Source organism: Aquarana catesbeiana, linkage group LG03, assembly GCF_042186555.1.
Source record: "Aquarana catesbeiana isolate 2022-GZ linkage group LG03, ASM4218655v1, whole genome shotgun sequence".
NCBI lineage: Eukaryota > Metazoa > Chordata > Amphibia > Anura > Ranidae > Aquarana > Aquarana catesbeiana.
The window spans coordinates 84301463-84323724 of record NC_133326.1 but is presented as its reverse complement, the minus strand read 5'-3'; the positions used below and the strand labels follow the sequence as shown (position 1 = coordinate 84323724).

Below are 22262 nucleotides of genomic sequence, written 5' to 3'. Positions count from 1 at the left end.
TTTAACCAAAACCTGAGAACAAACATCACAATGGACACAATTAAATTACAAAGTTTAACAAAAAGAAGGAGGATTCCCACATATAAACATAAAATCGGTACTTACAGATTTGGTCACAGGCATCCAAGAGCTCTATCTGCACCTTGTACAAGGAAAATCAGTATAAAATTCTCCATCGCTGGAACCAAATCCCAGACCTGCTCCACTCCATATATCCCTCTGCTGACCGCTGTTGCAGAAAAGACCCAAGCACATTGTACCACATCTATTGGTCCTGCCCATTAATCGTCCCTTACTGGCAGATGGTTCATTCACTACTCTACTCCTCCTTAGGTTTTGGGTTTGAAATGAACCCAGGATCCATTCTCCTGGGTTTCCCACCTTATTCCTTCTCTGAACTTTCTATAAAAAAAAAAAAAAAAAAAAAAACAAAAACTCCTTCTGCAGGTGATGACTACAGTGCGTTGTTTGTTTTCTATTTCATGGAAGAAACAGGAGGCCCCCCCTTCTTTGTTTGAACTGCACTCTAGGTTCCAAGATGCAAAGCAGATGGAATACCTGACTGCCATCTTAACTGACACACTGGACGCCCATAACTGGGTTTGGGAATTGTTGTACCTCTTAGAAGCTTCCCAGTCTGACATATCCATGGCCTTGTCACGGCGTGCATGGATGGCAGCTTTTGACTTGGGTAGGGCTCTGACACAAGTGGATACTCTACACAGATCTCCCCTTTTTTCCCCCCTTTCTTCTTCTTGCCCTTTTGTAGATTTGTACCTTTTCTTTGTGTCTAGTACAGTGGCTTTTGACATCTGGTTGCACACCTTAGCACAGACAGGAGAACCTAGTTGAGCTAATGTATTTTTTTTTTCCTTTTTCTACTGGAAGCCAGTTTGTTGATCTTATTATGCCACCACTATGTTAGGTCATAATAGGTTTTGTATCCTGTTTAGGGGTCCAATTACCCCATCCTTGCTCCTTTATATTATAATCTCCAAGCTGGTACTTTTTGTGTTTTGCCAATCTGGATGTCTTGTACCTTAGTTTTAGGTTGAAAAACTAATAACAATAAAAAACAAATAAAAAACAAAATAGTCCATTCTAGTCAGCATAATTATATCTATATATCTATCTATCATATATATATATATATATATATATATATATATATATATATATATATATATATATATATACACACACATATACACACACACACACACACACACACACACACACACACATATACAAAACAAAACTTTAGAAGCTGTCACCTGCAAAGCAAACTATACCAGTTGTTTGATAGGTGGTAGCTCATAATGATGCAAATCAAGTAGATGCAGCAGGTAATATACTGTATACGTGAAGTAGACGCTTCTATACCCACTGAGTCATCATCAATCCATGTAGAGGAATGTTCTAGCCACCTGTCCCAAATCTTATGATATTTAGCCGGGCACCCTCTATGGATATAAATATCTTTCTTGTATGGCAGCATAAGGTTAATAGCAGCCACCCAGTTCTGGACTGTCAGGGGTGAAGTCCTGATCCATACCCTAGCAATCAACATTCTAGTCATAAAAAGTATTTCTTGTAAGAAAATATGTCAATATTTATCACTTTCCTGATTAGGGAAGATCACAAGAGGCACTGCTTGAGACAGAGGGTTAATGGGGAGCCCATTCGATCATGTAGCAACCAAACCACCTGTGACCAATAGCCTTGAATAGCAGGGCATAACCATACCAAATGGTTAAAAGTGCCACTGGTCTCACCACATCTGGGGCACAAAGGACTATAATGTGGCCGAAATCTAGAGAGTCAAATTGGCTGCGTAACGTGGTGGAAGTAGAAAAAAAACAAAAAACAAAATAAAAACAAAAACAGAAAAACTGAGTTGGGTAGGTCAAACTCAGTCTTGAGGTCTAAATTAGGGTTGCACCAATACCACTTTTATAAGACTGAGTACAAGTACCGATACTTGTTTTACAAGTACTCGCCGATACCGATTACCAATACTTTTTTTTTTATGTCCTGACAGTGGCACAAATATGCAACACTGATGAGGCGTAGACTGTCAGTTTTTTATTTTTACAAATTTTATTATTATAATTTTACAATTCACAATTGTAAATTGTGTAATTGTTTACAATTGTCGCTCTTTTTTTTGTTTATAGCACAAAAAATAGAAACCACAGAGGTGATCAAATAGCACCAAAAGAAAGCTCTATTTGTGGGAATAAAGGACGCAAATTTCATTTGGGTACAGCACTGCATGACCACGCAATTACCAGGTAAAGCAACGCAGTGCCAAATTGTAAAAAGTGCTCTGGGTCAAGGAATGGGGTAAAACCATCCGGGGCTGAAGTGGTTAAAGGGTAAGTTCATCTTTTTCTAAAATTCCAGCTCCCCTATGCACTATAGCATTCTTGTACTTTTTTTGAAAAAATGTCAAAGCTTTCCATTAAATCTACAGTCACTTACTTTTCTTGTCCTAATCCACGTTTCCAGAAGTTTCCATTAGTAATGTCTTTCTTCCTGATCAGACTTTAGGTCATGACACAGGAAGGAGTTGACCAGCTGACCTCATTAGCAAACACCCTGTATCATCCACCCTCCCATTCCCAGGTGCACGTTTTTTTAAATGAAATGCTATCAATCAGTGATCACCCTTCTCACTAAATACACAATCAGATTGCATAGTGTATGGCCATCTTTATACAAGTACATAGGAGGGAGTGGACAAAAACACTCAGCTGTCAAGCCCGGGTTCACAACTCTGCATAGGGGGAACTTGCATTCCCACATGCGTTTTTTTTGGCTCCCCTACACACAGCAATCTCCCCAACTAAGATTCAGAACTTTTTTTTTAGAGTGGAGCTTGCTGCATTTTTTACTACGATTTTTGGTGCAGCGCATTTCTGAAATGCAATGAAACGCACAAATGGGAATGGAGCCTCATTGTTCTTGCATTAAAGCACTAATTTCACTTTCAGGCCCCAATTACATCTAGCATAGTGGGAGCGCACATTTTGTGTCTAGTTTTCCCTGTGACACGCATAGGGCAGCCTGTTGATTTCAATTGGCTGCACTATATGTGGTTAATGGGACATTTTGGTGTTTTGTGGGTTGTGCGTTTTTTTACAGTGCGTTTTGCAGCATTTGCCCCTCGTTTTTTCACATTGCAAAATGTGTGTTTGCTTCTGTCTTTGGTGTGCCGTTAACAATTAATGACACTAAAAGCGCAACTAGTAATTTTAGGTGTATGAAGATGGCCATACACTATGCAATTTGATTGTATATTGTGTATTTAGTTAGAACTGTAATCACTGATGGCTTGCATTTCATTTAAAAAACGTGCACCTGGGAATGGGTGGGTGGATGATGCAGGGTGTGTGCTAATGAAATCAGCTGGTCAACTTCTTCCTGTGTCATGACCTAAAGTCTGATCAGGAAGAAAGACATTACAAATGGAAATGTCTGGAAACATTGATTAGGACAAGAAAAGTATGTGACTGTAGATTTAATGGAAAACTTTGATATTTTTGCAAAAAAAAGTACATGAATGCCAAATTGGTGCATAAATAAAACAAAAAACAAAACAAAAAAAAGACACTTTGTTTTTCCTCATCTTAAACATTAAAGGAGTTGTTAAGGCGGTTTTTTTATCTTAATACATTCTATGCATCAAGATAAAAAACCTTCTATGTGTAGCAGACCCTCCAGCACCCCCCTTATTACCTACCTGAGCTGCTTCTCTCTCCAGCGATGTCCACGATCCCCCTCAGCCATCCAGGACACTCCTTCTGATTGGCTGAGATAGAGCAGCGGCACCATTGGCTCTAGCAGCTTTGAATCAAAGACAGTTAGCCAGCCAATCAGGGGAGAGAGGGGGCGGGGCCAGGTCAGGGCTCCATGTCTGAATGGATACATGAAGCTCTGACTCACCTTGGGTGCCCCCTGTAGCAAGCTGCTGGCTATGGGGCACTCGAATGAGGGGAGGGGCTAGGAGCAGCAAAGAGGGACCCGAGAAAAGGAGGATCCAGGATGCTCTGTGCAAAACCAACTGCATAGAGGAGGCAAGTATAACATGTTTGTTTTTTTTTTTTTTTTATTTTATTTTTTTAAAAAGAGCCTTTACAATCACTTTAAGGGGTATATTTATACATTAAAAAAAATTGCATAGCTGTATGCCCATGGAGACTGCATGAACATTTGTTCTGTGCAAATAGGGCAAAATCAAAAATGTTCCCAGGCTACATTTCCTACAATTTGAATATGTGAATGCAAAAAATGCAGCATTATGGCCACTGGAGGACAATGAGGAGCACACCTACTTGCTATGGTAGTCAGTGCCATCTAGTAGCTATACCACATTAGAGGGGAAACATCAGGCTTAGGTCCCTTTCACACGGCTGGTTAGCTGCCGAATTCCTGCGGTAAGAATTGGCAATTGCAGTCAGCTGCGTCCAGGCTCGGACATCTCTCCCTAACTGCAGCTAACTGCTCTGTGTGTGGCTACATGCAAACAGCAGTGACCGCTGACAGCACGCCATTCGTTTAAATGGGCTGAGCGGCTGTTGCTGTTTGCATAACCCGGTCATTCCAGTAGCAATAATCTGCCAATTCCTACTGCAGGAATCCGGCAGCCACAGCTACCAGGCCGTGTGAAAGAGGCCTTACGAGTAATGTGAGCCAGCCTGGAGTGTAATCACATTGATTTTCAAATACTGAACCTTTCGAACATCTAAAAATTAAAGGAGGATGGATCCAAGTCGGTACAAGCTAATTAAGCCGTCTTGTTCCAGCTGAATTTCAATCCATGTATGGGCTGGCTGGTTAGATCGACTTGTGCACAACCAGTCTGTCGGGTTTTTCCCGAATAAATAGTGATGCCGGTTATAGCCGGTAACACTGATCATTGTATTCTGCCTGTGTGGAGGGCTCCCCGCTGACAGAATACATTTAGACTGTGGGAGCGATTCCCCCATCCACCTCAAAATGTATGGCTGGGGGAATCTGATTACTTTTTGTTTTCTTCCTTCAACCTTCTAGTTGAATGAAGCATTACCTTCTTGAGGCATTCAAGGAAGCAGATAAACCAGTACTCGTGCAGTATTTAATAAAAACAACAACAAAAAAAGCAATAGGGTACCCAGCACCACATAAAATAGGATTTTTTAAAACAGCTTACCTGTAAAATCCTTTTCTTTCGAAGGACATCACGGGACACAGAGCCACAGTAATTACTGATGGGTTATATAGGTATCACTGGTGATTGGACACTGGCACACCCTATCAGGAAGTTCAACCCCCTATATAATCCCTCCCCCTTGCAGGGATACCTCAGTTTTGTAGCCAAGCAATATAGTGTATTAGAAGAGGGGCGGGACCTCTGTGTCCCGTGATGTCCTTCGAAAGAAAAGGATTTTACAGGTAAGCTGTTTTAAAAAATCCTATTTTCTTTCTCGAACATCACGGGACACAGAGCCACAGTAATTACTGATGGGATGTCCCAGAGCAATGCTACCTGAGGGGGGGGAACCACGACCAAGTAGGGTGCAATCAGACCTGAGGACCCTGTACCGCTGCCTGCAGCACACTACGCCCAAAGGCGATATCCTCATGCCTTCTCACATCCACCTGATAGAATCTGGTGAATGTATGGACTGAAGATCAGGTTGCGGCCTTGCAGATTTGAGCCATAGAGGCCCGGTGATGCACTGCCCAAGAAGCACCAATAGCCCTTGTGGAATGTGCCCTGATCTGAAACGGAGGAATCTTCTGCTTCAGACCGTAAGCTTGAATGATCAATTGTCGAATCCATTTAGAAATGGTAGCTTTTGACGCTGCCTGTCCTCTATTGGGACCCTCTGGCAGCACAAACAAAACATCCGTCTTGCGGATCTGAGTAGTTGCCCCTAGATAGGCCTTAACTGCTCTTACTACATCCAACGAATGTAGAGATCTCTCTTCCGGAGAACAGGGATCTGGAAAAAACTAAGATGAGGGCGTAGTACCACTCTATCCTTGTGTATAATCAAATAAGGCTCCTTACAGGAAAGAGCTGCTAATTCTGATACTCTTCTAGCAGAAGAGATGGCCACCAGAAAAATTAATTTCCTTGTCAACAAGACCAAAGGAATCTGACATATTGGTTCAAAAGGCTGTTTCTGTAACACAGCCAGGACCAAATTCAAGTCCCAGGGGTTTAGGGGCGCTTTAACCGGAGGATTAAGACGCATCACCCCCTGCATAAAGTTTCGGACCAAAGAATGCGAAGCAAGTGGCCGCTGAAATAATACTGATAATGCAGAGACCTGGGCCTTGATGGTACTCAAGGCCAGCTTCATCTCTAATCCCATCTGTAGAAAATCAAGGATTCTACCTATGACATATTTCCTGGGATGCCAACCTCTGGATTCACACCAGGTTATATAAGCCTTCCAGACTCTATGATAAATCATCCTGGAAGCTGGCTTCCTTGCATTAATCAAGGTAGATATGACAGGACCTGAGAGCCCACAACTCTTCAGAACGTGGGTCTCAATAGCCAAACCGTCAAATTTAGCGTTTGTAAGGCAGGATGGACTACTGGACCTTGAGATAACAGGTCTGGGCGTACCGGTAGTATCCACGGGGAACCCACCGTCATCCTTACTATTTCTGCATACCAAGTCCTTCTGGGCCAAGCGGGGGCCACCAGAAGTACCGACTTCCTTTCCTACCTGATCCTGCGAAGGAGTCGTGGTAGTAGCAGAATAGGCGGGAATGCGTAAATCAGTGAGAACCGATGCCACGGAATCACCAACGCATCCGTCCCGCATGCAAGAGGATCTTTTGTCCTTGCCACAAATCTGTCTATCTTTTTGTTGAATCGGGATGCAAAGAGATCTACATCTGGAACCCCCCATCTTTGGCATATGGCCCAAAAGACGTCAGGATGCAGAGAACATTCCCCTGGAAGTAACTGCTGGCGACTTAGATAGTCCGCCTGCCAATTCTCTATTCCCGGGATGAAACTGCCGATATGCATGGCACATGCTTCTCTGCCCAGACTAAGATCTGGTTCACCTCTTTTTGAGCAACTCGGCTCCGGGTGCCTCCCTGATGATTGACATAAGCCACTGCTGTGGCATTGTCGGACTGGATCCTGACCGGACAACCCTGTAGCCTGATAGTCCAGGCCTTTAGAGCTAGATGTATCACCCGGATGTCCAGAATGTTGATGGGTAAGGTCCTCTCTGTCTTGGACCATACCCCTTGGACCGCAGCCTGTTCCAGAACTGCTCCCCAACCTGACAGACTGGCATCTGTTGTTACCACCGTCCAGGTAACCGGTAGAAAGGATTTCCCCTTCTGCAGGTTTTCGGGTATGAGCCACCAATTAGGGCTCTGACGCACCGCATGCGACAGGTGCATCGGAAAGTCTAATGCCTGAACCTTCTTGTTCCAGGTCGACAGAATACTGTGTTGCAGCATTCTTGAGTGAAACTGAGCATAGGGAACTGTTTCGAATGAAGACACCATCTTCCCTATTAGCCTCATACAAAGGTGGACTGAGGGACCCTTCTTGGTCCTTACTGTCAGAATCAGCTCTCTCAAAGCAGTGATCTTTGCCTGAGGTAGAAATATTTTCTCCTGGCTTGTAACTATAATCAGACCTAAATACTCCAGTCTTCTTACTGGTTTTAGGAAAGACTTTTCTAAGTTGAGGATCCAACCTAGGTGTTCTAGATACCTGACCGTGGTCCTCAAGTTTCCATTCAAAGAGGCTACCGACCGGTCTATCAAGAGCAGGTCGTCTAGGTATGCTATGACAGCTATACCCTGAGCCCTTAATCTGGCCAGAGGAGGAGCCAAGATCTTTGTGAACACTCGAGGTGCAGTGGCTATCCCAAAAGGCAGAGCCACAAACTGGAAACGGCGCCCTCCTACCTCAAAGCGCAGAAACTTCTGATGAGCAGGAAAAATGGGCACATGCAGATATGCATCTCTGATGTCTATTGATGCCAGAAATTCTCCTCCCTGCAGGGTGGGAACTACTGTTCGAATTGATTCCATGCGGAAGGATTGAATCCTTAGGAATCGGTTCAGATCCCTTAAGTCCAAAATGGGCCTGACATCCCCATTTGGCTTTTGGACCGTAAAAAGGTTGGAATAGAAGCCCAATCCCTGGTCCTTTGCGGGAACTATCATAATGACCTCCTGCGACAAAAGTCGCTCTAACGCTAGAAGGAGCAACTGCTTCTTCTCTGGGTCTCTGGGAACATTTGATCTGAGGAACCGAGGAGAAGGGAATTCCTGAAACTCCAGCTTGTACCCTAAGGTTACCGTGGAGACTACCCATCTGTCCTGGAAGTCCTCGTGCCAGAGCTCTGAGAACTGTCGCAGTCTTCCCCCCACTCGAGTGAGCGGGGGCGCCCCCTCATGCGGAGGTCTTAGTGTTTTGCCTAGTAGGCTTCTTTCCCCAGGACTTCTTTTGTCCCTGGGGTTGACTCTTGTCTCTGGACCCCGATGGAGGCGGCCGTCGAGACTGCCTGGAGGCTGAAGCCCCCGGCGCTGGGGAAAGAGTCCGTTTGAAAGAGGGACGCTTACTCTTCTTCTTGACAGGTAAGAGAGTGCTTTTCCCAGAAGAGATTCTCTTGATATAGTTATCCAAGTCCTCTCCAAACAACCTTGCACCACGAAATGGAAACCCAGCCAGTAGCTTCTTACATGGTGCTTCGGCTGACCAATTTTTCAACCATAGGATTCTACGTATATGCACCAACCCCAGTGAAAGACGGGAGGTTTGCACGATAGAATCTCTAATGGCGTCAACCACAAAGCATAAGGCCGCTGGAAGGTTAGCAAACCCCTGGGCCTGCTGTTCAGGTAATACTTTGATGACCTGCTTAACATGGTCTCTTAAGTATTGACAGACTCCAATCGCTGCTACTGCAGGTTGGGCCACTGATCCTGCTAAGGAGAAAACATCCTTCAATAGGGATTCCATCCTTTTATCTACAGGATCCCTGAGCATCTGAGCATTGTCTACAGGACAAGTCAGGCTATTATTTACGGAGGAAATGGCGGCATCAATAGCCGGAAATTCCCCACATTTTAATAAACTTTTCTTCCATCGGATAAAGTGTTGAAAACTTTCTCAGTGGAAAAAAACGTTTGTCTGGGTGATCCCACTCAGAATAAATAAGCTTTTCAAGTAAAGTATGAACAGGAAAAGCATGTGCTGCTTGGAAAGGTTTCAGTGACCCCAAAGCAGAAGAGGATTCTTTAGCAGTTTCAGGTATGGGCAACTTAAATGTGGATCGGACCAATCCAGTGAGGATCTGCACTAAGACTTTCTTCTCTTGGGAAGTCGCAGAGGGTCCCTCTCCACCTGATTCCCCCGAAGAGGAATCATCCATCCCATCCCGATCCTCTGAAAGGGACTCATCTCCTTTATCCCAGAGCTCCTCTGTCTGAGGGTCTTGGGGAACAGAGGAAGGCCTAGTGCGTTTTCTTCCACTGAGTGAAGACGTAATCACAGCCATTAATCTTTCCTCTAGACCATTAATGGTTGAGGAAAAAACCTCTTGTGTAATATATACAGGGGCTGAAGTGCCAGAAGCAGGTGTAGCCCCTGACCCCGATGGCTCTCCCTGGCTAGCCGTCCCTGGCCCATCTTTAGGGGGGGGAGGATGCTGCCGACAGGGGGCCCTCAGAACCTGAACAAGATCCCCTAGTGTCTCTGGTTCCTGGGGTGCTTGAACCTCTTCTACCCATAGTGCAAAGCAACAAGGTGTGAGGTATACAAATGAACACTGCCCGCTGAGCGATGTAGTCTGGCTAAAAGCCTTGCTACCCAATGCTCAGTCTGGTGTTACTTCAGTAAATGCTGCCTAGGAGAATGCCTGTGTCCCACCTTACATGCGACCGTCAGCTCTGTGTCTCTCAGAAGGCTGAGTGCACCTGTACAGAGTGCCTCTAATAGCCTGCAGCTGGCCTGAGTGGGAGTCTAAACACTCTGTGCTGACATCCCGCCCCCTCCTCTACCGCCCCCCCCCCCTCGAGTTTTGAAAAAAACGAGCGCTTCCCGCACTGCCGACTCTCCTGTCATGCTTCTGGAGAAAAGGCTGGGGATGGGGGGGGAGAAGGAGGGAGACTGGTAACAAGATTTGCCTGAACGGCTATCTTCAGAGATGGTGGCCTTTAGGCCACAGAGCCCGGGTGGTATAACCACTTTCTAGACCCCTGTGGCCCCTCTCTAGCCTGGGGGGAACATTCAAACATGAGAAATCCCCCCTTTCCACCTTACCTGCTTGCAGCCTGCTTTGAGATGCTGGGAATAATCAGCACTGAACACCTGAGACAAAGTCAGCATGTGTAGGTTTGTGCTCTTGGCAGCCCCCGGTGGTCACAATAGGCATAGCATGCATTTACCTTAAAGGAGAAAAGCCACTAGAACTCAAAAATTCTGTGGAATCGCCTCTTACCTTATCCAGCCGCAGGGTGCTGTTTACACAGACCCAATCTTCACCTCTCACGGTGGGCTCCGTTTGAAAAAACCGTCAGAGACTGGGGCCCCCATCAGTAAGGGGATCCAACAGTTCTGGGACCGTAAAGCACCTCGCCAGAAATTAGGAAGTTTAAAGCCATTTTCTGATCTGCGGGGTCCAGCTCTCTAAAAAGAGAAGCATTACGGGTAAAACCTCGTTTCTTCGGACACGAGGCCCGGGTACCATTCAATTCGGCCATGAAAAGACACTTCGAATGGATCCGGTTCGCCTGGCTTGCCCCAGTATAGGATCTTAGGATATTCCCTTTGGAGCTCAGCACAGGACATCTTTACACGTCCATCACCTAAGACACTGGCGTAAAAACTGAGGTATCCCTGCAAGGGGGAGGGATTATATAGGGGGTTGAACTTCCTGATAGGGTGTGCCAGTGTCCAATCACCAGTGATACCTATATAACCCATCAGTAATTACTGTGGCTCTGTGTCCCGTGATGTTCGAGAAAGAAATATCTTTTTAGGAGTGGGGCTAAAGCCTATAAAAACGCTGCGTTCACTTTAGGTGTCTACTGATATATTTGTGTACTTAAATCACACAGCTTGTAAAAGAATGTACAGCATGTTATTCACTTTAATTCAATGTAAAGACTTACCCAACAGGTAAACATTGTTGTAGCACCAAATCTAGTTTTTTCGGCTCTTTAAAGAAGTGATAGATGAGCAATGGAATCCAAAGAATGATGGCAGTTGGTCGGATAAGAAAAGCCAAAGCCACAAATAGCAGGTATTTAGTACTAGAAAACAAGAAGACAGATTTAGAATGACAATCCACAGCAAAGTCAGATATGGAAGAAGTTGTTCGACTAGTTTTTCTTTTCACCTGCTCTTTGTAGGTGAACCTTCCAGTGGGAACGAATAGAGAGCCAATGTGCCGAGTACAGTTTCCATGGCGTTTGTGAGAGTTCTTGTGCAACAAAACCAGGTGAACCAGGAACACAGCTGACAAAAGTACTGAATAAAAATTAAAAAAAAAAAAAGTGTTAACGGTTAGAAAAAAAAAAAAAACAAAAAACACAAAACACAAACGCGCCAAAGTGGACTTGAAATAAAAGCAGGCCACTGTTGCCTATAGCCAACAATTAGTCTTTACCTTTGTATTTGCCATTAGGCAAATTATTGCTGGAATTATATTGGATGATATGGGCAGTGAACTTTTTTTTTCTGCTCTTAGGAAAGAGGCAAGTGTTTTGGAGAGCATTTAAGCAGATTTTTTTTTTTTGCTGGACCTGTACTTTTTTCCCTCCCAGCATTGCACCACAGCGAACAGTATTGCAAGTGGTGGTTTGCTGTAGTGTGGTTCCACCAACACCTATTGTACTGTGCTGGTTGTGGTGCCATTCATTTAGAACTGCAACACACAGAATATAGTACTATGTGTTATGGTAATGCATGGTAAACTGCGTGAGTTACTACAATGCACAGGTGTGAAGCAAACCTAAGGAAGGCCATACACAGAGCGAGTTTCTTTCCTGCAACTGTGGGTGTGTGGTTGCAGGAACACAGTGTTAATTTGGGAATCCCTTTCTCCTGAGCCATTGTATTCTCCAGGCAGGGGAAGCAGTCTAATGCAGAACTTCACACAAAGCACTGGGTTTTCTGTAGGGTTAGAGTGAACTTCTATAAACTGTTGACACAGAAAACTATAAGGGAAAGGTTGAGCAATGGCTGTGTTAGACCAGCCATGGAAGGTTTGAATCTAGGCTGGTTCAGCAGGAAGTGACCGAGATTCAAACAATGTGTGGGCAGGCTAAATGTACCCAAGCCGATCAATTTGGATACAATTTTACATATAGTTATTGCTAGTGGCTGGTATAGCCGCTAGCAATAATCACTGTCTAAGTACAGTAAGGACAGCTTCCCCTGCCTGGAGAGTACAATGGCTCAGCAGGCAGGGATTCTCAAATTAACACTGTGCTCCTGCAACCACACACCCGCAGTTGCAGGAAAGAAACTCGCTCTGTGTGTGGCCTGCCTTAGGGATGGAATAAAAGGAGCTGCAAGTACTTGGCAGAGGATCAACTCCTGCCACATTCTATGCATCATATGAAATATTGTTTTGGGTGGAGTTTTGCTTTGGTAGAGAGTCTGGTTTCTTACAGTAAGGCCGGCCATACACGGTCTGAATCTCGACTGGTTCAGCAGGAACCAGCCGAGATTCGAACCATTAATGGGCAGGTTGAATGTGTCAAGCTTATCCATCAATCAACTTGGGTACAAAAAGCCTGCCATATTAACTTTGGATTATTACAAGCGGCTACTATAACCGCTAGCGATAATCACGGTCTTCTCCTGGCCCCACACATTGGGAGCAGACTATGGCCTGGCAAGAGGGATTTCCCGGTCTGCACTGCCTGTGTTGATGGGGGAATTGTGCAAATTTCTTTCCTGCAACCCATGGCTGTCTGTGGCCTGCCTTAGTTACAGACGTCTCAAATGTTTTCCAGTATCTAGTTGTGTGCCATTAATGTGTATCTAAAGACAAAACTATTTCTGTACATTTGGATAGAGCAGGGAAAGGTTAGAACCCCTGCCATGTTTTTAATGCTGTGTCCCCACTGGGGAGATACTCTGTTCTGCAGACAGGAGTTTCAACATTCACCACTCAATCCAAAATAAAATTACAAAAAAAAAAAAAAAAAAAAGTAACACATATACATATTGTGACATTGGGGATTGTTCAGCTCAAGTGGATAGATGCATTTTGGTGCAGTGAGTCAACATCAGATAGGCATTTATAGTTTAGGGCCTGGTAGCCCACGTTTATTAAAGGGAAAAACAAAACAAAAGTCCATCCAGGAATCCCACGCAGGGGTTCCAAGCTTCAATTAAATACACAAAATCCAAATGAAAATGCTAGCCCACCTGGCTACTTTTCAGCAGTAATGCTGCTATAGGTACAGGCCCCATAAACGAGTTGCTTGGATGCACACAGTCTTAGGCTCCTTGGCCGCACACAGCTTCAACGCACGCAGCTTTGGGCTCCTTGGACGCACACAGCTTCAAGCCCTTCAACTTACACAGCATCTATTCTCACACAGAGACACTTACTAGCAGCCACTGCTCCAACTTCACCTTCCTCCTCTCTCATTCTGCTCTCACCAGCCCCTCATTATATGGGCTGTGTGCACCTGGGCACACACCCTGCTGGCTGTCCACAAGACCCGGACACAGGGTTGGAGATCCCGTCCCACCAAAGACTCTGAAGGATCTCCAAACTACAGAGCCCCATAGGGAACTAGCAAAACCTGGAGAAAACTGCCAGAGCAGTTTTCTGTTTCAAATTTACGCTCTGTACTCAGCAGACTCTGTGTCCACTTTAACACCATCTTCATAGGGACAGAGCCTTGCTCTGCCACTATATATATATATATATATATATATATATATATATATATATATATATATATATATATATATATATATATCCCCCCAAGATTGAGCATGACAATTCAAGATACAACATACATATTACAACTTAGGATACAATAGGAGAGACACTACATGGCACATCCTATGCACATAAGTATGTCAAGGGTGCAAACACGTACTTATTTGGGGGGGGGGGGGGGGGGGTACTGAACCCAAATCAAAAGGAATAAGTAGGGGAAAGAGAGAGGGGAGGGGGGAGATAAAAGGGAAAGGAAGGGAAAGGCCTATATTCCCAGACCATGGTGTCTGCCAGGACCAGAAGGACCCACCTATAGCTGTGGAGAACATATACTATACTTGCAACTCCTGCTGTGCTTATGATTTATTGTCCTAAAAGACATCCAATGATCAGTTTTTACATACCACCCATTTTGCCACATTTGCATTTTCCAGGCGCCTCATTAGACCGTACAGTCTTACATCTGCAAGGCCAGAAAATATAGCCTGTATCAATCTTGGAATCCAGACCTATAAAAAGATTATTACATTTCAAGTTGAACATATAATGCACGTTTACAATTGTTAAATGGGTTTTGTATGAATATTCGGTACAGGAAGTCTAGCAAACAGAGACTTTCCCTAGAGTACTGCACACCTAAAATAAGGTATCTACACTTAGTATGTGCCCAGCACTCTAAAAGAAAAAAAAAGGGTGCCTGTGTTTGGATGTTAACTTAACTGTATTCAGTGCAAGCTGTTTAATTGCTTTTAGCGCTGCTCAAAGTAGAGGTGAAAGCATATCCCCGTGTCCCAATACCAATCCAGGGGGTTAGTAAATGTAAGGAGGAAAGGATCACCGCCATTTCCGACCAGTCCAGGTGAATAAACAATAAAGAATGCCCTCAGTCTACGGGTCTCCACCAATCCACACACCCTGATGCATTTCGCCCTGCCCCCCGGGGCTTAATTATAGGGTCATAGGCCTATAGTCTGAGACCACCCTCTATTGTTTATTCACCTGAGCTGGTAGGAAACAGAGGCAATCCTTTCCTCTTTACATAACTGGATTTAGGTTATTAACAATTACAATAGACATCCACAGGACACCAGGGTGAGATCAAATGTTCACTTGCCAGATTGAAATTATTCTGCTAAATTCCCTATTGGGATTCCCTAAACTACAAACCATTTCATTTATCAAAGATATTCAGATACTTATCAGTCTGAAATGTAAGACCTCTAAATATACATACCAAGAAGAAGACTTCATCCTTGCCAATCCAATCCAAAACTTTATACACAGAGGCAAAGAGCAGTGGGTAAGTGAAGCCCCTCAGTCCTTCATTCCATTCCCATGTTAAATAGCCATAATTACTATTGTTAAAGTGAAATAATATTCATTGTGATTATTTGATATGTAAAAGAAAAATACAAAATGCTGTATATTTACTACAGGTATTTATAAAGTGCTAACAATTTACCAAAATGTACAATTCTTAAGGGGGAAAAAAATAGGGTAAGATTTTGAAACTGATGGCAACAACACTTACCAAAAAAAAATTGAGACAGGGCAACAAAAAGCTGGCAAAGTAAGTGGTAGTAACAGGGAAACGCTGGAAGAACATTTTGCAACTAATATTGAATATTTTACAACAGATCAGTAACACGATTGGGTATAAAAAAAGTAAAGATGGGCAGAGATTCACCAATCTGGGGTTGATTTACAAAAACGGGTGCACACAGAATCTGGTGAAGCTGTGCATAATAACCAATCAGCTTCCAGGTTGTCTTGTCAAAGCTTAATTAAACATGCTGAAGTTAGAAGCCAATTGGTTACTATGCACAGTTGCACCAGATTCTGTTTGCGCCAGTTTGAAAAAAATTTCCCCCATTGAGTCTAAAAACTGTTGAGCAATTTCAGAATAATGTTCCTCAATGTAAAATTATGAAGACTTTAACTATATCATCATATGCGCTACAGTACAGAATTCTGAGAATCTGGAGAAATCTGTGCACAAGAAACAAGGCTGAAACGCAATATTGGATACCCATGATCTTCAGGCCCTCACAGCACTGCATTAAAAACCAGGCATGATTCTGTGAAAGACATCACTGCATTGGCTCAGGAATACTTCCAAAAATCACTGTCTGAACACAGTTCGCCGTGCCATCCAAGAATGCACGTTAAAGCTCTATCATGCAAAGAAGCCATATCTGAACATGATCCAGAAACGTTGCCGTCTTCTCTTGGCCAAGCTCATTTAAAATGGTCTGTTGTAAAGTGGAAAACTTTTCTGTAGTCAGACAAATCAAAATTTTATTTTTTTAAATGCAACCAAGAGCGCAGGGTCCTACAGGCTGAAGAGGAGAGGGACCTTCCAGCTTGTTATCAGCACTCACTTGAAAAGCCTGCATCTCTGATAGCAGGGTGGATATGAATCAATGATTTTTTTTTTTTTTTTAAATGCTTTTGGGGTAAAAAAAAATCTAAAGATAGTTTTGTATTTAAGATAAAATTAATAATTGAGTTTATTCAGCATGAAACGGAGCTTAGTTATGCAGCGGGAAGCTGTATATTCTGCAATATTTACATTTTTGGTGAACTCATTCAATGAATCCAAGCTTTGCAAGCTGAGATAACATGCACTGCATTGATGCATTCACACAATTTTACAGTAACATGAAATAAAACAAAGTTCAGGAATATTCCTTTATCCCATTGTTTTGAAAATCTATGTACACTACAAACTGTATGACTGAATCGGTTCTGATATCGCGCTTTTACTAACCTAACAGCTTATTATTTTAATTTAGGAAACCTTCATTTTATTTGCAAATATTAATGATTCTAACTACCAGCAAGAATGAGTCCTTACATTTAAAGAGCACCTGTCATTTCAGATCCATCATGACAGCGCCTGCTAGTAGGCATCCACTCACCTGCTGCTGCCACGTCCCTCACCTTGTTATGTCATTGCCGCATCACCAGTCATCCCATTAAAGTGAATGGGACGGTCAGTGAGTCAACAGCGAGTCAGAGGAGGAGCCGCTGCAGGACAGAGATGACAGTTGCTCTTTAAAAATTATGATTTAAATCAAATTGATTTAAATCAAGCCTTTTTACTAGTAATTTAAATTGACTTGATTTAAATTAAATCCACCCTGTCTGATATTATTGACGGGGGGGGGGCAGCATTAGTGCATATGGAAAGGGCAGCTTGCACATCTGGAAAAGCACCATCAATGCTGACAGACATATCCAGGTTTTAGAGCACCATATGCTTCCATCCAGATGATGAATGCTGAACCCCATACTGCATTTATGACAACAGCATGGCTTCCTAGTAAAATAGTCCGGGACCCTAACTAGCCTGCCTGCAGTCCAGACTTTTCACCAACTGTAAATATTTGGCACATCTTGAAACAAAAAAAGCGACAAAGATGACCCAGGACTGTTGAGCAGTTAGAATCCTGAATCAGGCAAGAATGGGACAACGTTCCTCTACCAAAACTCCAGCAACTGGTCCTCTCAGTTCCCAGACATTTACAGAGTTATTAAAGCGGTAGTAGTAAAGCCCGCTTTGTGATTTTTACCTACAGGTAAGCCTATAATAAGGCGTACCTGTAAGTAAAATGAATATCTCCAAAACATGCACCATTTAGGAGAGATTCACCCTAGATGCAGCCAGTGATGTCAACCGCGCATGCGCTCTGAGGGTCCGGCATATCTTACCCGAACCTTCAGACCCTGGTGCCGGAAATGAAGGCCTCTACGCGCGCAAAAGACATCACGATGCAGCTTCGGCCAATCACACAGCCAAAGCGCACAAACCCGAAAGAAAGACCCAGGGAAGAAGTGTCAGCCCTCTCGGCTGTGACAGTGCGCCGCTGGAATGCTTTGTTTCATGATAAGAGATTATATATAATTTTTTTTTTTTTCTCAGCCTGGGTTAGTGGACCATAGCATGCTCCTTCCCAATCATGTGGTATTTATACCAGCCCACATATATGATGGGGTTCTATCCAGTGTCCGCAGGCAGCGTTCTGACACACACTATGAGAACCCATGTAGATAGCGTAACAGTCTGATGATCTTACACAGCACCCTATGCTATGCTCCTTGGCAGGGCAGGGCTATGCACATCCTTGACACCTCATCGCGCAACTCACGTGATAGGATATTAGCATGATCGCGTGCCGCACTCTTGAACTAGCTGATTCACACCGAGAGTGAGAGGGGAGATTATCTCATAGCTCGCCCCACCATTTATGGGCATGTCCCTTTAGCCGTGCTTACTCAGAGATGTACCTGCCCGCACTTTCACCAACCAGAACGTAGCACAGTGAGCATGGGGGAGGAGACTTTGCCCTGATATATAGATATATATCTATATCTATATATATATATATATATATATATATATATATATATATATGGGCTGGGGAGAGGAGACCATTCGACGTTTGCCTAGTGCTGACATGTCCCCGCACTCCTCGATTGTCTCCTTCCCGGGCTACTAAGGTGTCCCTTCACTATTTGCACTATAAGTCTGAATGCTGGACAATACCTATTACGATATCCATCTACAGGCCACCGTAGCCCTTTCTTCTGGGCAATGCACCGGATGTACTCTTCACATTCTTCCGGGTGAACTGACGGCAAACTTGAATGCAATCTGAACACGGTAAACTACAGGCCACTGCAGTTACTGCTAAAAACTACAGCGGCAACACACACAAACAGCAAAAGTTTACTCCGGCTCAGAATATAATGATACAACTGCGGTAAGGACGCCCCTATCTGGGCCAACGTTATCTTTAAAATGTCCCCTGTTGTGTACAATCTGCGGAAGTAGCAGAGACTGATATATGCAATCTTTATTGAATCAGCTGCTCTCTTTGGAGCACTATACAAGCACTATTCATGGAGATCTGCTTTACAAGTATAAATGCATTTATAGCCGGGACAGCTGCAATTGACTCTATTGGAATTGTTGCATATCCACTACAAATGAACTAAGGTCAACCGGAGCAATTGTTACCAAATGGCTACGTTTCTTTATTGTTGTATTCAGCCGAACATGGTCTTTTCCGTTTTCTACACCGTTTGAAAATGCAAAAGAAACGCCTTGAATTAAAGCGTGGTGTTCTCTGTAATAGATCTGAAGACCTGACATGCTGTGATTACCTGTTCAATGCCGGCAGGTGATTGCTTTTTAGCTGCCAGAAAAAGCTTTCCTATTTTCTAGCAGTTCCTCCTGTATTGAACTATAGCTTGGCCACGTTGTCACTTTGGACTCTAGAGGGTGATATAAATCTCTATACGTCTGTTCTGGACAATGTCATTTTATTGAATTTAAGCACTTCTAATCATTTTAGGAGCAACGGTGTGCAGGACATTTCATAATATTCTTGTCCACCATCCTTCCCGGGTTGTGATTCTTGGTGGGGAATAGCGGGGTTACATGTTTAGCGCCTTTTTAATTTTACAACGTTGTTTAGTTCTAGTGTATTTATTTTTGAATTGATGCATTGTGGGAACGTTATCCACTGAGGGTGAATTAATTTTTCTTATCCGCCCTAGTTGGATTAACCAGTGATTTGTATTTCACCAATAAAGCTTTAAAATTTGTTTCAATCATACCGTGGTTGATTCTCCTGTTAATTGTCATCTGGTGACACATCTTTGTGTCTCCCTTTTTCCCCTTTTTCTCTGCATTCGTATGGATGCCTTATCTGTGTTGGGGGACTCGTTTATAGCCAGAATCGGCATAATCAAAGTACATTACAAACATATATATTACATACAAAATTTGTATATATATATATATATCATATATCATATACACACACACACACACACACACACACAAACAGTGCCTTGCAAAAGTATTCACCCCCTTGCATTTTTCATGTTTTGTTGCCTCAGAACCTGGAATTAACATGAATTGTTTGAGGATTTGCATCATTTAATTTACAAAACATGCCCACAACTTTGAAGTTTTTTTTTTTTTTTTTTTTATTGTGAAGCAAACAACAAATAGGATAAAATAACAGAAAAAGTCAATGTGCATAACTATTCACCCCCCTAAAGTCAATACTTTGTAGAGCCACCTTTTGCGGCTATCACAGCTCCAAGTCACTTTGGATAAGTCTCTATGAACTTGCCACATCTTACCACTGGGATTTTTGCCCATTCCTCCTTGCAAAACTGCTCCGGCTCCTTCAAGTTGGATGGTTTGCGCTTGTGAACAGCAATCTTTAAGTCTGACCACAGATTTTCTATTGGATTGAGGTCTGGGCTTTGACTAGGCCATTCCAACACATTTACATGTTTCTGCCTAAACCATCAAGTGTTGCTTTAGCAGTGTGTTTGGGGTCATTGTCCTGCTGGAAGGTGAACCTCCGTCCTAGCCTCAAATCACACACAGAGTGGTACAGGTTTTGCTGAAGAATATCCCTGTATTTAGCACCATCCATCTTTCCCTCAACTCTGACCAGTTTCCTAGTCCCGACTGCTGAAAAACATCCCCACAGCATGATGCTGCCACCACCGTGTTTCACAGTGGGGATGGTGTTCTTTGGGTGATGTGATGTGTTGGGTTTGCACCAGACATAGCGTCTTCTTTGATGGCCAAAAAGTTAAAATTTTAGTCTCATCAGACCAGAGCACCTTCCTCCATACATTTTGGGATTCTCCCACATGCCTTTTCGCAAACTCAAAACGTGCCATTTTGTTTTTTTGCTGAAAGTAATGGCTTTCTTATGGCCACTCTGCCATAAAGCCCAACTCTATGGAGCGTACGGCTTATTGTCGTCCTATGTACAGATACTCCAGTCTCTGCAGCTCCTCCAGGGTTACCTTGGGTCTCTGTGCTGCCTCTCTGATTAATGCCCTCCTTGCCCAGTCTGTGAGTTTTGGTGTGCGGCCATCTCTTGGCAGGTTTGCTGTTGTGCCATGTTCTTTCCATTTGGTTATGATAGATTTGATGGTGCTCCTGGGATCTTCAAAGATTTGGATATTTTTTTTTTTTTTTTTTTATAACCTAACCCTGACTTGTACTTCTCATCAACATTGTCCCTTACTTGTTTGGAGAGTTTCTTGGTTTTCGTGGCAGTGTTTGGTTAGTGGTGCCTCTTGCTTAGGTGTTGCAACCTCTGGGACCTTTCAAAAAGGTGTGTATATGTAATGACAGATCATGTTACACTTAGATTGCACACAGGTGGACATCATTTCACTAATTATGTGACTTCTGAAGGTAATTGGTTGCACCAGAGCTTTTTATGGGCTTCGTAACAAAGGGGGTGAATACATATGCACATGCCAATTATCACTTTTTTATTTTTGAAAAATAGATTTATGTATATATTTTTCTAATTTTACTTCACCAACTAAAGGCCCATACACACGACAGGACTTTTTGACAACAAACATGCAAATTAGCTGTTTTAAGGCAACATCCTACCGTGTGTACACTCCATCGGACAAACTTTTTCGGTTTTCATCTGACTTTTGTTGGCTGTGCGAACAGACAAACTTTCCGGCAACAAAAGTCCTATGGTGCAAAATCCTATCGTGTGTACACAAGTCCATAGCACTTTAGTCCAAAGTACATGCAAAAGATCAGACAACAATACAGAAGTTGACCAAAGGGTGGCAGTAAAGAGCTGAAAAACCACATGATTTGGTGAAAGTTGGCTGAAAAAGTCCTGCCGTGTGTATGCTTAATTAGTTTATGGCCGATGCCCTTTGTACAAAAATGCACGGGAAAGTTTGTACAAAGCCCTATCATGTGTATGGGCCTTTAGACTATTGCGTTCTGATCCATCACACATAATTCAGATTTAAAAAAGGAAGAAAACTGAACTAAAAGGCTGTAATGTAACAAAATAGGTAAAAAGCCAAGGGGGGTGAATACACACACACACACACACACACACACACACACACACCCCATATCTATATCAACATTCACGGTATTCAAATATCTTAAATAGACATCTTACATCTCTCCATATCCTTCTTAATTTTACTTGACCCTCTGGACAAACTTTTTATATGGTAGGTGCACAAATATATCCCTCCACATACATACAAATATAGACATATAAGGCAAATATGAATAGGCACCTCTCAATTACCCTACTTTTATGCACATCAAACAATAGTGACTGTACCCCTATACCCCAACAAGTATGGTTTATAGACCCCCTCTTTTTTGCTATACTAGCTGTCTTTCACATACGCCATTTGCCAGGTGTATGCTTTCATTGCATGGCAAGCTCCTCTTTCTGGCTGAAATACATCCTATGCCCTCTCGCATTGGGTCCACCT

At 43.2% G+C, this 22262-nt stretch overlaps 1 protein-coding gene across 1 annotated transcript in view; it reads right to left on the bottom strand.

The window, feature by feature from the left end:
- Window positions 1-22262, bottom strand: part of PIGB (phosphatidylinositol glycan anchor biosynthesis class B) — a 51621-nt gene that overhangs the window by 20346 nt on the left and 9013 nt on the right. Inside the window, exons 3-6 of the mRNA XM_073618760.1 lie at window positions 15181-15301; window positions 14351-14455; window positions 11379-11509; window positions 11152-11292 (exon numbers count right to left, since the gene is read on the bottom strand). Of these exons, the coding sequence (XP_073474861.1) occupies window positions 11152-11292; window positions 11379-11509; window positions 14351-14455; window positions 15181-15301 (498 nt within the window). The remainder of the gene's footprint in view (window positions 1-11151; window positions 11293-11378; window positions 11510-14350; window positions 14456-15180; window positions 15302-22262) is intronic.